Raw genomic sequence first — 15,287 nt, forward strand, 5'->3', positions numbered from 1 at the left:
AATGCAGAGTAGGCAAGGTTTTGCAGTTGCCTGACATTCAACAGCTTCCTCTGTTTTCAATGAGATTCTTCCCAAATGACTAATGTTCACACCAGCCATAGTTAATAGAGGTTCTGATACTGTTTAATTCTGTATATCACAAAGCCGCTGGTTTTGAATTGTTCAGACAGGCCTCTATAGTTTAATAGACACAAAAATTGATTAGATAAGCCATTAGGCTCAAAGGTCTATGTCATCTAAGGCATTATTTTCTTCTTTAAAGCCCTGCAGAATCAATTTCCAGCCAGGCAGACATGCCTAAATGTAAAGCTGGAGAAGGTGCCAATCCATTTCTGCCTCTTCACAACGCACATCACCAGCACTGAGGAAGGAACTGTTGGCTGGGAGGTGCACAAATGTAATAAAAGACTTTAGGTGTTGCTAGGTGAAGCCAACTTGTATTTGTTTTTATTTTATGGAACAGCATATGGCAGCTTTTTACTAAGTCTGAGGTCAATCAGATTTCCAGGCATAGAAAAATGCACGAGTATGTCTCTAACCTGCGAGTCATTAGCACAACACATATTTCAGCCCTTGCACTGTGCTTTGCCTTGGTGCCTGACAGAGCTCTCATCTTTCATTCATGCCAAAGTTCACAGCCTCCAATGTAACAGCAACCTGCAAATTGTCTGGGAGACGACCCAAAGATGCTCTGCTCAGTGACCCTGTGACTACACATCTTTGCCTTCTCAAATCCTTGGGAGCCTCTCTTCCCCATTTAATCACAATGCTTTTAATGCAAGACACAAAGAGAGGCCCAAAGATACTCATCAAGAATCCAGATGAATGGGCAGAAACCGAGTGAACTCAGTCCAAAGAAAAGACAGGTCTTTCATCTTCTCACACATTAATAATATGAAGTAGTAAATATTTGCCCTGAAGGACAGAATAGGATTCCCTATTAGTTTTCTCTCTATTTTTTGCAGGATCACACAATGCTTGAAGTGAGATAGAGACACCAGAGAGGCTCCTGTAAATGCTCAGAGGGGAACTGAAAAAAGAGCAGATGGACTTTTTCCTAGAAGTGACCACGGAAATAGCCTCATGAGCAGAGACCAAGAAAATGAAGGAACTTGAGGGAGCTGAGAAATCTTATGAGGGAAGATATTAAGAAAAAGGGCTTCAAAACCAGACTGTTAAAGCAGTTATGGAGAAACAGGCCGAAAATGCAGGGAATTTTGACAAAGAGGCAGCATCAGTACAGCAGTTCTGAGCTGGTATCCCACCTCCTGCCATAACTTCCTGCTTCCGTTTTGTAGCTTATGGGAGCTTGTGTTTGGGCAAGTCCATGAATGAGAGCAACACACAAAATTAGCTCTACTTGATATGGTCTCCTATAAAGTCACAACCCCTCAGCAGAAGACAGTGGTCTTGCGACAGCCAGAGGTATTGGAAACCCTTAGGAGGATTTTTTCTGTTGTACTATTTGCACTCATGCACTTCAATTCTTAGTGCTTTTTGTAAAATTTTCTCTTGCCCCAAAGCAACAGAATTTATACATTTTGTTCTGGACACCTGTTCGTTACCTGAGAAAAACAGTGCAAAAAGTAATTGATTTGATCTTGTTCAATACTGTGCAGGACACAACAATGGCACATGCAGACAATACTGTCTGCCCTTTGCAAGGCATCTTGCAAAAGTGTGCACCTCGATTATCTTCTGCCTTGAAGCAGCACAGATTCTTAAGACAGCTCAGATGGCCCAGAGTAAGGGCAGCACAGACATCCTAATAAAATCTGCAATTGTCTGCAGAATTCTGAAGTGCCAGTTGTCCCTTTTTCAGATAGAGGATTCTGAATTCCCTGGCCAGCTCTGCATGTGGAATGAGTGGCACAGGTTCCTTTGAGCACAGCCTGGAAGCTGTCCTGCCTGCTCACCAGCTCTGCCTGTGCCTGCACCTCTGCACATGCCAAGGCAGCTGGACAGTCCCATCTCCAGTGGAACTGCCCACAGCCAGCTTCAGAGGCACTGGTAAAACAAAAGGAAGCATGACTGGGTTTATGGACAGGATCTGTCAAAGATCACTGACTCAGGTGGAGAAAATGAGCAAACAGCTTCTGAAAGAAGTAGCTATAAATAAGTAAATATGAAAAATGGTAGTATATGATATTTCAGCTTAGGAGACAGAAAAATCCTGCACTCCCCATGCTGAAATATAGGTAGAGCCTTCTTAAACTGTAGATGGTAAATTCCTAATAGGAGAACTTCACTTAGTTTAACCAGCTCACACTGATTCCCTGCTAGGCTGTCCACTTCAAACAACCTGATCACTGAAGTAAAAATTCTGGGTTATATATGGACCGGCACAAGCACACTCCACAAATGATACAGAACACATCCCCCAAAAGATTTGTATTATAAGTACATAAAATTAGCAATTAGCAGACAACAATAAAATCTCCTATGTGTTAATATTGTTGCCATTGAAAGGCAACAAAATTAAATGGTACATAATTAAATTGTGGAGTGTACCACTTTTGCTCCTCAGCCACCGACCCTGCTGCCAAGTGCTGCTCCAGACAGGAGCTCAGGCTAATGGAGCCACGAGTTCAGCAGGTTCACCTTATTTGTACCACACAGCACCTGGCCAGTAACTGTGAGCAGCTGCCCTGCAGTCACAGGTATGGGGGCCTCATAACACTGTCCCTGCTCTCTTGGGTCACTTCCCATCAAGAAAACCCAGAGCGGATTGTGAAAAAGCGAACAGGCAGTGAACACTGGCAGAAGTACCACTGCAAATGAGATTGACTTTACTACAATGATTTTCTTCTGCATGGTTGTCAGAAAACCACTCTCTGGAGATGCTGGAGGCTGCGTGTTTGTGAGGTGAACTCATTACTCCCAGGGCTGAGGAAAGCTTCCTGAGGGTAATGAGCTGCAATGCCTAGTATGAAGTAGGTGTGCACACAAATTTGGCATTTACCTGCTATTCATGTGTTTGATTTTGAAACAAAGTGAAAAAAATGTGCAAGTAGGCTTGAAAGCCAACACTGTGTGATGGTGGTCATTATAAGTATAGCCTGATCCTTTGTAGCACTCCCTATTCCTGCCCAGTCAGGTTATTCTCTACATAATCCTTGATGCTGATTCCCTCCTCTCAGGCAAGTATGTATATCCAAATGCCTAGATCAGCAGGATGCCTTACATTTTGATGCATATATCCTTCAGCACCTGACAAGCAACACAGAAATGAGAGGTTGTTCTTCCCAACTGTGGAATCTTCAACAAACACATTATTTTACTTAGCAATGGCATGAATATCCAGCTCCACTTTCCAAGTTGACAAGGCATAAAGGAATGAACTACATTTATTCTGGATCGTTTTTACTGACAACAGTGAAAGCTAAATCTGTCTGCAACTTGCCCTTTTCTACCAGTATTTTCCTGAAAAGCAGAATAGCTTTGAAAGACAGAAACTTCAGAGACAGCCAGCAATTGCAGGATTCCTCTAAATCAGAGTCAAACCCTGCACTCATCAACTCTGAGTAAAGTGGTTTTGTTAAACCCAATCAGGCACCTAGAGCAGTGCAGGTTTCCTATAAATGCCAAGACAAAGCCTTTTACTTTGATCTGGTTGATGTTTTTGAGTTAATTGAGACTAGGCAGGAACCAAACTGCAGTTCCCACGTGAATGTGACCTGACATCTGCAGTTTGTGGCAAGGACAGACTTTGTTTTGGTTAGGCTATCCCAAAGAAAGGAAATTACCCATGCAAATGGATAGGTGATTTCCCATTTATTCACCTGTGTTGTTCTGATTTCAGGCATGTTTGGACTCAAGCATTCTGTGACAACTAGAATGAGGCAGACAGATTTTGCTACATATTTGACCTATCATCATTTGATAGTCCATGCTAATTGTGTTAAGAATGAAGTAGATATTAAAACCACAAAGTGAATACCACATTGGATAGCACAATCAAACACATAGTAGGGTATAGAGTACTCATAAAGGATCAGGAGACAAAATGCCAGAATATGATCCATGTGGTAGTGGGCAGAATGCATTGAATGAATGGGTAAATGGGACTAAGTCATTAGTATAATTTCATCAATTCACAAATACCACTGCCAAATCAAAGCAGCTATCTATTTTCTGCCCAGGAGCCACACATTATTTTCCTTCATTACTCAATCTTCTTTAGTTTGATCCTATATAAGCTTAAAACTGTGAGGAAAAAAATACAGCCTGTATGGAAAATTGTCATGGGATTGCAAAAGATGTAAAGCTTGCCAAAGAAAATGAACTCTAAAAACTGTTTTCCTTGTTTATGTGTTCTCTCCAGGCCCTCTTGTTTATGTAAGGCTCAATATATGATCAAGTTACCTTGCGTCAGCCAGGCTGTGGTAATTGTCTGTGTGTGCACTTTTGGCCCGCAGCAAATGCAAGAAAATTTAACTTGGTTTAAGCATCTTTCACTGCAGGCCTAACCCAACTTACTTTACATTTCCTGTGGGGTGGGAGCATGCACCTACCTCACACACAGTCACACACTGCAGCCCAGGAGCCTTATGCTGTGTCTGAGACCCAGGATTATGAAAGGCACCCTAAAGGGCATTTGGGACAGCTTGTCTTTCCTTCTGCAGATACATTACACAGGCACAAGAATGAAGGGCTTACCTGCCATGCCTCCACCTTCTTAATGTCTGCACAGGACCCGTTGGTGAACAGTCCCTTCCCAGGGGTACAGGTATAAATATCCTGCAAGGCATGGGCAATTGAATACACTGCCAAGTACACATTATAGGATATCCGCAAGTGTGTGTAGTCCATGTACGGCGTCTCCACGCTAGTGATGTTCTCATCCCCCGTGCATGGAGGTCGGAAGGCAGATGTTCCATTTCCAGCTCCCAGGCCCTCTTCATGGCCCTTGTGGAAGGAAGTTGAAGCAGGAGAATTTTTGGACCCATCAGGGAGATAGCAATTAAATGTCTCCTCCCAAAACTCCTTGGCAAAGCCGTTGTTGGTGGACTTCTTGGGATGCACCTTCTGCAGGAACTCACGAAAGCCTGGGATCTGTCCTGCCTTCAGTGCAAACCCGATGGTGCTGCCGATCACACGGAAGAACTCTGGCATGGCTATTAGGGAAGAGCTGGCCCAGGCCTCGCTTGCCAGCCAGATCTTGCCAGTGATGTTTCGCCTGACAATCTCTTTGATGAGAGGCTCTAGGTCTGGGCCACTGGAGAAAACAACAATCACTCTTGCTGTGGAGTTCTGGATGACCTCTACCACCTGCTGGATCTCCTCTTCATCTGAGTACTGGGAGATGAGCTCGCTGAAATCAATGCAGATATCTCTCTCCTCTGCCTCTTCCCGAAACTTTTCAATCCCTGGCCGGCCATAGTCATCATCAGCTGCGATTGTTCCCACCCAGTTCCAGCGAAAGTACTCGATGATGTCTGCCATGGCTGTGGCCTGATGCTCATCATTGGGGATTGTGCGCAGGAAGGACTTGAACTGGTTCTTATTGCTCAGGAGGCGACTGGATGAGGCATAGCTGACCTGTCAGAGCACAGCAAACAAGCAAAACACACCATAAAGTGAAATGCCTAGAAATAAATGACATCCATTTACCTAGCATCACTGTCAGCCTGTGTAACCCCAGATGGGGCAGGGAGGGAGCTGAGCACCACACTGGCAGCCCCATTTTCTTAGTGTGTGTTTGCAGGTGATCCACTCCGAGAGCCTGCATCTTCTTGTAGCTGTGCCTGTCCAACAGAGGCACACACACAGGAGCAGCTGCTCAGACCTGAGAGGCTGGAGCCACCTTATGCCCACCTGCAAGGTCAGGGATCTGAGGGAGAGAGAAATAAACACTAGACTGGAGGAATGGCAAAGATTTCTGTCAAATCCAGAAATAAAAAGAATGTGCCATCTAGATAAATGAGGGCAATGCACTTAATTAAGACAAACCACAGGTTTTCTCTGTTCTGAAGCAGACATGAGACAGCGCAGTGGTACTGCCATCCTGAAGCTACTCTGTCTGTCTCTCCTTGGATTTGACATCCATCCCCATCCTTAAACAGGCTCCATCAGGCACCATATGCCTTTTATATACAATCCCTGACAATTGGCATAAGAAGAATGTGATGTCTATCAGCTCCTTTGATCCTGCAGAGTGTTATGGTAATGCTACTTTAGCTGTGTTTCCTGATTGCTGGCCAGAATAAGCAAAGAAGCCAGTGGGCATTCCATGCTTCATAAGCCACCATGTTTTATGGTTTAAATTGGATTTTATTTCCTTTTCTAAAACTACCAAGAAATATTTTATTTTCCCTAATCAGAACAAGTGCCATACGCTCTTAAGTTATAACGTGAATTACCTACAAGTAGGAAGAAATCCATAAACTCCAGATAATAACTGTTTAAAGATCTCAAGAACTTCTAAAATGCATTTAGAGATTGGTATCTGAATTCTTTAAGACTGACTCTCATCTGAAAAAGTCTTCTATAAACAGTTCATTTTGTACAAAGTGGAAATTTACAGAAAACCTTATCTCCTCCTTAAACTCTGTTGTTTAATGTTTCTTCAAGAAGAAAGAAAAGGAGGTCTTCCAGTGCAATTTCAAGGGCCACAGGAGTAAACCATCCTTTCACAGAGCTGTACTCTCCCCTGGACAGGCTCTTGCCCAGTGCCACTCTCAGCCCCTTCAACCTTTTGCCAAGAGGTACAGGCAATGTGTCCCACTGCCACACGTGCTGTAAGGGGACACTGAGGTGGGGTACTGAGAAACAGAGCAGAGTCGTAACATTTTCAGTGTCTATGTCAACAGAATGAGTAATGAGCTGCACGTTAATTGGAAAATATACCTTCAACTTGTACTGAAATGCAATGCCTACAAGCCTGGGTTTGCTAATGGCCTTGCTAAAAATGGCTGTGACAATTCTACCTGACAACTGCCACTCTAAAAGCCTGCTTTCAACCACCTGGCTGAGACTTTGCTCCAGAACGGAACCTTTTGACATCTACCCTTTTCTGCAGCCTCTAGATAAGGCTACTGCCTCACAGGACAAATGTCATTCTCTGTTTAAAGAGAAAGTTTGCAAACTGCAAACATCTCTTATGTTCAGTTGAACTCACCAACCCTTCTCAGCTGCCCTTGTTCACCTGGTAATGTGGTGTGTAAATCAACAATGCCTCATAAGATGTCATCAGGGTGTTTATTACATGCCAACTTCTAATGCCACTCTGGGCAATACCCAGATATCACAGCTTAAACCATTCCTGCCCTACTTAGAGACCAAATGTTCAGTTTTTCAGACTCCTGCAAAGAAGTCAGACTGATAAGACACAACAGACAAGATATATCACTGTGCACAGGGCAATCCTTCCTTCTTCATTCATGATGCAGATGGGAATTAGAACCCTGGGTGAAGCAAAGTTATATCTCTCAGGACAGATTGAAAGCACATTGTGACACAATCTTGTTATAAGGCCTCTCGTGAGCTCTGGCACCTGTATCAATTTTGGAAGAGGAATTGGAAGTGTTAGGCTATACAAGGTAACACTTAAATGGATAAGGCCAAGTATTTTTTCCAAAGTTGACTTCAGTGTAGAAATCTAAAGTCAAGAGCAACAACGTTAGGCCAGCCTTGTACTTTGCTTAAGGTCTTGGCAGAGCAGCAGTTCTCTTAAACAAAAGGATGGGACCGTGGAGGCTGGCACTGGCCCCAGCAGAGTCGGAATGCAGCCCGAAGGATGCTGCAACACAGGAATTGGCACAACCACATCACCACACAGAGGACCTCAGGACAAGGGGGCATATCCATGTGATTTCACAAACCTTGGTTTGGGTCCCCTAGGGCAAAAGAAAGGCAAGTCAGCTAAGAAGAAACCTCCACAGCACCTGATCAGCATAAGCAACAATTTTACAGGTCACCTACTTGAATGATCAGAGATGGTGAGAGACCTAAAGAGCAGCTGGCAGTGACTGAACTCTGCCTTGAGCGGGCTGTCTGTGGGAGCTGGACCAGACCAGAGAGTCACCATTGTGAAGTAACAGCACGACTAAGCTGTCAGGGCTGGCAACTGTCATTGACTGACCTAAAATACCTGTATTCACAGATTAAACCACTCTAGAGGACTTCAGTCCTCCTAGACTAAGCTGCTGTTGGCCAAATGTTGTTACTGGCTGCTCAGTAACATTTGTATTTGGGGACTGCAAAGTGCTAGCAAGACACATTTCTATCATAATGACACCCACTCCCCTCCCAACCCCCATTTTATTGTTTCTCTCCCTAAAGTTCTATTGGAAATGGCAAAGATTAAGTGATCTTTACGTAACCTCTGCAGAGTAGAGAAGCAGGCCACTTCTTGTAACCTAAACAAGTGAGGTGGAACCATACCTGAGGTATGTAAAAGAGTCCCAGCAGATTGGCCACAGCAGTGGAGATGCCAGAGCCAGTTGCTCCCACGACTGCAATGGTGGAAGGGATATGTTCTGAGCAGTTACAGAATTCGTCCAGGTTCAAGGAGTCTATCTTGTTCTGGGCCACAAAACTTAGTGTGGCCTCCAGGGCTTTTGAGACAGTATTGCAAGTGTCAAATATCCTGTATCCCAGGGTCATGTTGGGAAGGAGAGTTGGGCTACTGTTTATTTCTTCTATGGCAAAGATCATAGCCTGGAGCCAGCGGAAGCCTCGGAAATTATACCTGGGGGAGCAAAATTAAAAACAAAATAGAGTGAGAAGGAGGAAAACCAAGAAGAGGAGATCAGGAATGAGGCAAAGACAGAGGGTAAAATTCCAGATACAAAAAAGCAAAAGCAACTTACAGGATTTCTTTCATCCTACTAAATTTGGAAAGTTTTGCTTTTGTCTCCAGTGTTTACAGAAGAGGCGCCCTTACGCTACGAGGTTTAGTTCTGGCTCTCAACTTTTCAGTTTGGGACCTCACTCCAGAGGTGAAGTTTTCTAAGTCCCCTAAAATCTGGAAAAGTTGAAAGACAGCATGTGTGGACTGGTGTCTCTGGCCTGTCCCTTGTGCTCAGGACCCTAAACCTGATCTTGTGATCCCTGAGGAAATGGATCACTTGTGATCCTCTGACTCAAAGCTACACACTTACCAGGTTTGCTTCCAGGCTCCTCTGACATGTTTCTGAATGCAGATGGCAGTGTCTGCTAAGCCTGTGCTGATGCTGCCTGGGACTTAGGCTCAGGGATACTCCTGGAGTGTGTCAGCTCCTCTCGGCTTTGGGCAGGCAGAGCAGGCTGAGCCACAGCACCGGCACACTTCTGGATGCAGAGGTGCTCTGCTCAGGGAAATTCGGCCTCACATGACACACTTCACTTTGTGAGAGAGAGCACAGTCGGACTGTTCATACCAGAGAACAGAGATAAGCTATAAATATAAATCCTGGTGTAAACTGGTAACTCATTAATTAGATACTCCAGTGCCTTCACTGAAGGAGTAACTTTCCCATTATTATGGCGCTCTCACACATTTGCTTTAGACATGAACTCAGAAGATGCCCTCAGAGCTGGCCTGTGAAACTGAAACTGTTTTTTGAAGCCTTCTCTCATCCCTAAGATGGAGAAGCTGAGTTTTCTGATTGTCTCGCACCTGTGCATGGAGCTAACCCGGAGCTGTGTATTGGTGGCAAATGTGCTGCAGGAGCTGGAAGTCCCTGTTTATGGCATCAGTAGGCAGGCAGTGGAAGAATCTGAAGCAGGATGATTGCTTATCCAAAAAGGAGAAAAATGTCTTTGAGGAAAGCAGGAGGAAGGAAGTACCTTTGACACATGTTATTCTGAAGTTTTACTGTGTTTTCTCCTATAAAGCTGCCCTGGCAACCAGTTGTGTGCCTGAGGGGCTGCTGTGTTTTAGGGCAATGCAGCTGGAATGGCAGAAACTTTCATGAACTGAAACCTGTCCTTCCTTGGAATGCACTATGGGTCAGGAAACCAGTTAGTTTGCAGTTTTGTGCTGAGTTGCAGGTGAAAACAGGAAAGTATCAATGCTGTTATGCTTGAGATCCACTGGGAAAGGTGATGGGCCCCAAAAGTGGAAAAGCCTGGGGAAATAGCCTGCCCAAGAACAGATTCTATATGAAATGGTAAATTTTAAGTTTCACATGAGTTACATTTTGAAATGCTTAGAGAAATGTTTCCATTGCTAAGGTGAAGATTTTAAAGACAAGCTTCATGAAATTGCAACCTTCCAATCTCTGAGGTATATGACCTGAACATTTTTAATTGCTGGATTAAATTAATTGCTTCCAAAGTTGATGTTAGCTATGTCTGACTTTTTCAAAGCTGAATGAACAAAGCCACATTACTTCCATTCCATGAGTTTTATCTGATTCATCTGGGATCAGAATTTCTAAAGATATCACATCTAAGGTTTATCTTTAAGTCTTAAAAACTTCATTTATTCAACTTGACTTCACCTCTCCAGACATCTTTGGCCAAATTCCAAATGAGGTTCAGCTCTGAGGTTGTACCTCAAAGCCCAGACAGCACAATTTCAGTACAGATCTCCTCAGGACAAAAAGTTTGAGTCCTTGGTTATAAGTTATTACCAAAGAGACAGTTAGCTTTATTAAGATTAGCCTTTAGAAGCATGGGAGTGTGGGTTACTGATACAAGTAATTTGGTAATTTAGAATACTTTTTGGTCTAGTTTCAAACCATTAAGAAATGAGATGCAATGAGAGAGCTCTGAAATAAAAGGGCAAGTCTCAGAGGGATTGAGTCAGTGAGTGCTGTGCACAAGAAGATGTGTTCAGCACACAGTGTTGCCTCACGTGGTCAATAATGCACACTGGGATAAATGGAAACAAGGAAGGGGTTTGTGACACTTCTTTTTAAAAAGCTACACATGTTTACAGATATTTTTAATATGAATAGGATTTGAAGCAAGGAGCCATATTCAGGCTCCTCATGTAAAAGAGAAAAATTTGATCGCATTTTCTATATTTAAAGGGAAGACTACTGAGAATCTGGGAAGTTCAAAGATACCACTATACTACTGGGAAAAGCTTCACACATTTGAGTATATGTAAAAGAAAATTTAAACCTGCTCACTTTAAATTATGCAGGCGAAGTATGACACAAAATTATTTTACCTGCTTGGAAGGAATTTGGCTTTATTTTTTTTAAATGCCACAAGGTGGTATCTTCAGAGGGTATCTTTGAAAGCAGTGAACTGGATTGTCTTACCCTTCACGTCAAAGAAATATTTGGCATTTAATTCAGTAAATGCAGACTAAGGCCCATGATACACAGTTTATTTTCCTTTTTGACATACGCTCCTGATTAGTGTATATTTACCATATAAGGCCTCTACTTCATGTACTTGCATTTGGATTCATTTTATTTTGGAGGGAAAGCAGAGTAGGAGCTGTTTTCTGGGAGCCAGACTCCAAAATATTTTTGAAATGCTTTCAATAATTTATCTTGAACTAACCTAGGCAGGAGACATGCCGTTCTCTTCACTTGCACCTCTCCTGATAGCAGCATCAGCAGCTCAGGAGGACAGGATCAGGTGGGATGAAGACAACACTCCTCACTCTGCCTGCTCCAACACCTGATAGAGCTTCAGACAAGCTCTCTTTTTGTCAGCTGAGACAGTGCTGTAATCAGTTCTGTAACACAGATATGGTCAGACAAAGGCAGTGCTGCCAGACTGCTCTAAATGAAACAAGATTCTTTCAATTTCTATGAATGGATATTTTGTGGATAATTTCTCTCCCACTGTACTGTAAGATCCCAGCAAGGGGCTGCAGATAGGTTCCTCTTGGCTTGGTGTGTACATGAGGGATTGCTAAGAGAGGCCTTTGAACATGGCAGTAGGTCCCACTGATGCAGCTGACCTCCTGTGCTATGCTGCTGCTGTGATTAATATGATCAGCGACTGGAATGCTCTGTCAACCATGCAGAAATCTGACTGGTAATTTCCACAAAGAAACTGTACAGGATTTACTATCAGAAACAAGCTTTCATTAGATTTCCAGAATATTTAAATAGCCACCAGTATTTTCTTGGTGGAAAAGAAGCAGGCTCCAAAGCTCATTTTCTGCCATATTACTTTACAGGTGTGTTCACATAGTCTCGCATTTTAACATTTCTGAGATGTGGTGCTACGAAAAGTGGCCATTAAGCTCTAAATGAGATTTTAATGTGAATAATTCAGAGCCCACAGGTGCAGGTGGGAATTTTTATTTACACTCCTTCCTTAAAGGTTCCCTTCTGATGCCTGTTCTCCCACCTCTCAGAGTATTCAACCCACCAATCTTTCTCTTCCCAGGGAGGAGCACAAACAGGGAGAGAGAAATCGGGAACAATACCTCACTGTAACTGTCACATCTGCAGAGCACAGCTGTGCAGCAGACCAGTGTGCTAGATACTAAACATGTCTGTCAAATGGTGCTCAGGATGGCTTAAAAGTCTGAGTAAACGTTTCAAAGCAAGGCTATGTAAATTAAGGGACACAAAGCTCTCTGCATGGTTTAAGTTCCTCATAGCTCCATCCCCTGTTTGTTTGTACGGTTTGGTTTTAACAGCTCTTACTGTTGGGATCTGGCAGGGAAATTGGTCCTGATCCTTGCTAGTCTCCATAAAGAAATGATTCACAGCCTCATGTGTATTCATGACCTTCATTTATCATACTTGCAAGGGACTAAGCAATGGAATATGAAGGAAAAAGAGGAAAAAGTGATGTGAAAGCTCTGAATACAGCTTTCACTTACCCTCCCATATCTGACAGGTACTTAGACTCAGAAATGGTGGCAGAGCCTGCCTATGTCTTTCGATCACACCAGCACCCCTCTTTCTCTAGTAGCTGCATGCACATACTAATTTCTCAGTTCTTTCTAGATTTCCAGTACATTAATTGCATGTTATTGCTGCTACTACCACTGTTATTTCTAAGCTATGCAAAGGGGAGACCTTCAGTCATTTGCTGGATTCCTGCAGTCACGGGTATAATGAGTTGCTTACCAGTCTTACAATCAAGGACTGTGGGCAAGGGGAATTATGCAGAACAAAGAAAATCAAAAATTAAAAAATTACAATTCAGAAGGTGAATGGAAGAGAGAGAAAAGGATGTAATTTCATCCTAGGGAAGAAATTCTAAATATCTTGTTATACATTCAGGTCTGCAAAGGGATTAGCAAATACATCTGCAAGAGCTAGAATTAAAATTCTGTTCTCTCAGATGGACAGAGGAACTCAGTGGGCTAAAGAGTCCTGGAGCCATGCCCTGTGAAGTCTTGCACTATGACGTGGGGACAGTGTCTCACCACAGTTTCACAGCTTGAAAGCTTTGTGTCACAGTGTGGGACCTTGGCTAGACTGATGATCAGAATACAGGAGTACTGCTAATCTCCCTGAAATCAAGAAAGGGCAGAGAAATCAGGCTATGAATAGGCTTCTGGGGGTGCTGACAGGGAATGGAATGGGGGTCAGGGCTTGCTGGTGCTGTGCTTAGTCTCTGCCTCTACTGCACACATCAGATATGCATCAGCAAATGTTATAAGGAAAGTTGCTGCAGCAGCACCTGAGGCATACAAAGATAGGAGGTGTATTTATATCAAATGCAGGATCCATGATTGCTGAAACAGTAAACAGGAAACAAAACTGCTCTTGCTTTGTGTATTCCTTTCTGACATTTAGTGTGGCAAAATCATTTCACTTCGGACACTGCAGCTCAGTGTTTAGGGCACAAGGATGCATTTTCAGTAGCAACAGCAAAAAAAGAATGGAGAACAGATTGTTACTGTTCCCTTTTCCTTTCAATGCTGAGTTATGTATGTGGTTTCTGAATAGTCATGTGCCAGGCATGCACGGTAGGTTCAGGCCAGCTCAGGTTTGCTGAGCTGGAGAGAAAGGTGTTAACCACAAGAGCATGAAGAACATAAAAACTGGAAAAGTGGAGAGAAAGCTGTCCTATCCATTGGGAAGCCCAGTTTGGGAGCATAGGGATGGCACTACACACAGCTGAATGTGTGGGAAAATGTCCAAACAGCACAGATCAGGTTGAACAGTCCTCAAAAGAGAGGAAAACCATGTTATCTTAAGTTGTTTGATACTGAACTCTAAAACAAACCACCCACAGGGTTTCAGTGGGATCCTTAGGTCTTGTCATGGAGCTTTTCATATGGTCTGATGACTTGCTGCTGCAAGAGAGCATGAGGAGAGAGAGGATGCTCATACTGCCAGAGTGATCTGGGTCTAATTTTCTTACGTGATATGAGACACATTTTTCTATGTAGTAAAGAGATTAAAAGCTGTATGCAGCCATCTGAAAAGGGGACAGGCATAAACTCAGCTTTGAAAAGATACAGCAATGATGGAGAAGGCTCAGAGAAGGGCAACAAGGGAATTAAAGGTATGGGACAGATTTAGCACCTTTGGTTTGACTGTGTACAGTCACATTTATGCTTCTTTATTGGATTTCCTACCCTACAGAAGTTTTTGACGCTACAAGACTTGGGAGATTTACTTTGTGAAGAAACTAGAACGTGTATTTTTTTTCTCCCCCCAAAAATATAAGTTTGATAATTCCAGACCAGACAATTGCCTGGAACTTAGGAAACTCACATGTGATAATGTGAGATTCTACCAAATACCTTGAAGAATGTATTGGACTCCTAGAGTCAGCATGCACAACCCTACTGTGGGCTAATACCTGATCACAGGGTCCAAAACCAAAAAGGACCACCATGGTTGTGTTGAGAGATTTCTGTACGACTCCAGCAGGAGGAATTTTCTGATTTCACTACTGCTTAAAATAGAAAATCCTTTCAGGAAATACATCTGCTCTCAATTTGACATGTACCAATAACAGGGAATACACACAAACACTCCCATGTATTTATCATCACCATTATTAAAACCTGATGACTCAATCCAACCTCTTTTGAATTAAACACTTCCTGCAAATGGACATTTTCTGATAAAGATGCGTGCAATGAAGTAACTTCCAGTCATTTCTGGTCCAATCATCCCCTTGTTCCTTTTGTAGTTTTTTCTACCTCTGCAGCTAGATCTCTGACCTTCATTCTTTCTCCAACAGCATTATGTTATCAACTCACAATTCATCCAACTCCCTGAAGGATATATGCCACAAATGCCTGACTCTGCAGCCACTGTTTTTCTCTTTTGCACCTGCATGTTCTTGGTGCAGGGGTAAGAAGAACAGGGATTTTATCCAGGCAGATTTCAGCTGGAGAATACCTTTTAACCGACTGAATGCCACCCAGAACGATCTCCCATTGTGTCCTTAAAACAGCTACTCTGGCTTTTCAG

General features: G+C 43.1%; 1 protein-coding gene across 2 annotated transcripts in view; it reads right to left on the bottom strand.

The window, feature by feature from the left end:
* Positions 1-15,287, bottom strand: part of CASR (calcium sensing receptor) — a 72,874-nt gene that overhangs the window by 23,966 nt on the left and 33,621 nt on the right. Inside the window, exons 1-3 of one of the 2 annotated variants that reach the window (XM_069019039.1) lie at positions 11,446-11,548; positions 8,386-8,692; positions 4,660-5,541 (exon numbers count right to left, since the gene is read on the bottom strand). In XM_069019039.1, the coding sequence (XP_068875140.1) occupies positions 4,660-5,541; positions 8,386-8,692; positions 11,446-11,498 (1,242 nt within the window). In that variant the 5' untranslated portion in view covers positions 11,499-11,548. Of the gene's footprint in view, positions 1-4,659; positions 5,542-8,385; positions 8,693-11,445; positions 11,549-15,287 lie in introns of those variants that run through there. The other variant, XM_069019030.1, reaches the window with a different exon arrangement.

This window comes from Aphelocoma coerulescens, chromosome 1 (genome assembly GCF_041296385.1).
Source record: "Aphelocoma coerulescens isolate FSJ_1873_10779 chromosome 1, UR_Acoe_1.0, whole genome shotgun sequence".
NCBI classification, from domain to species: Eukaryota; Metazoa; Chordata; class Aves; order Passeriformes; family Corvidae; genus Aphelocoma; species Aphelocoma coerulescens.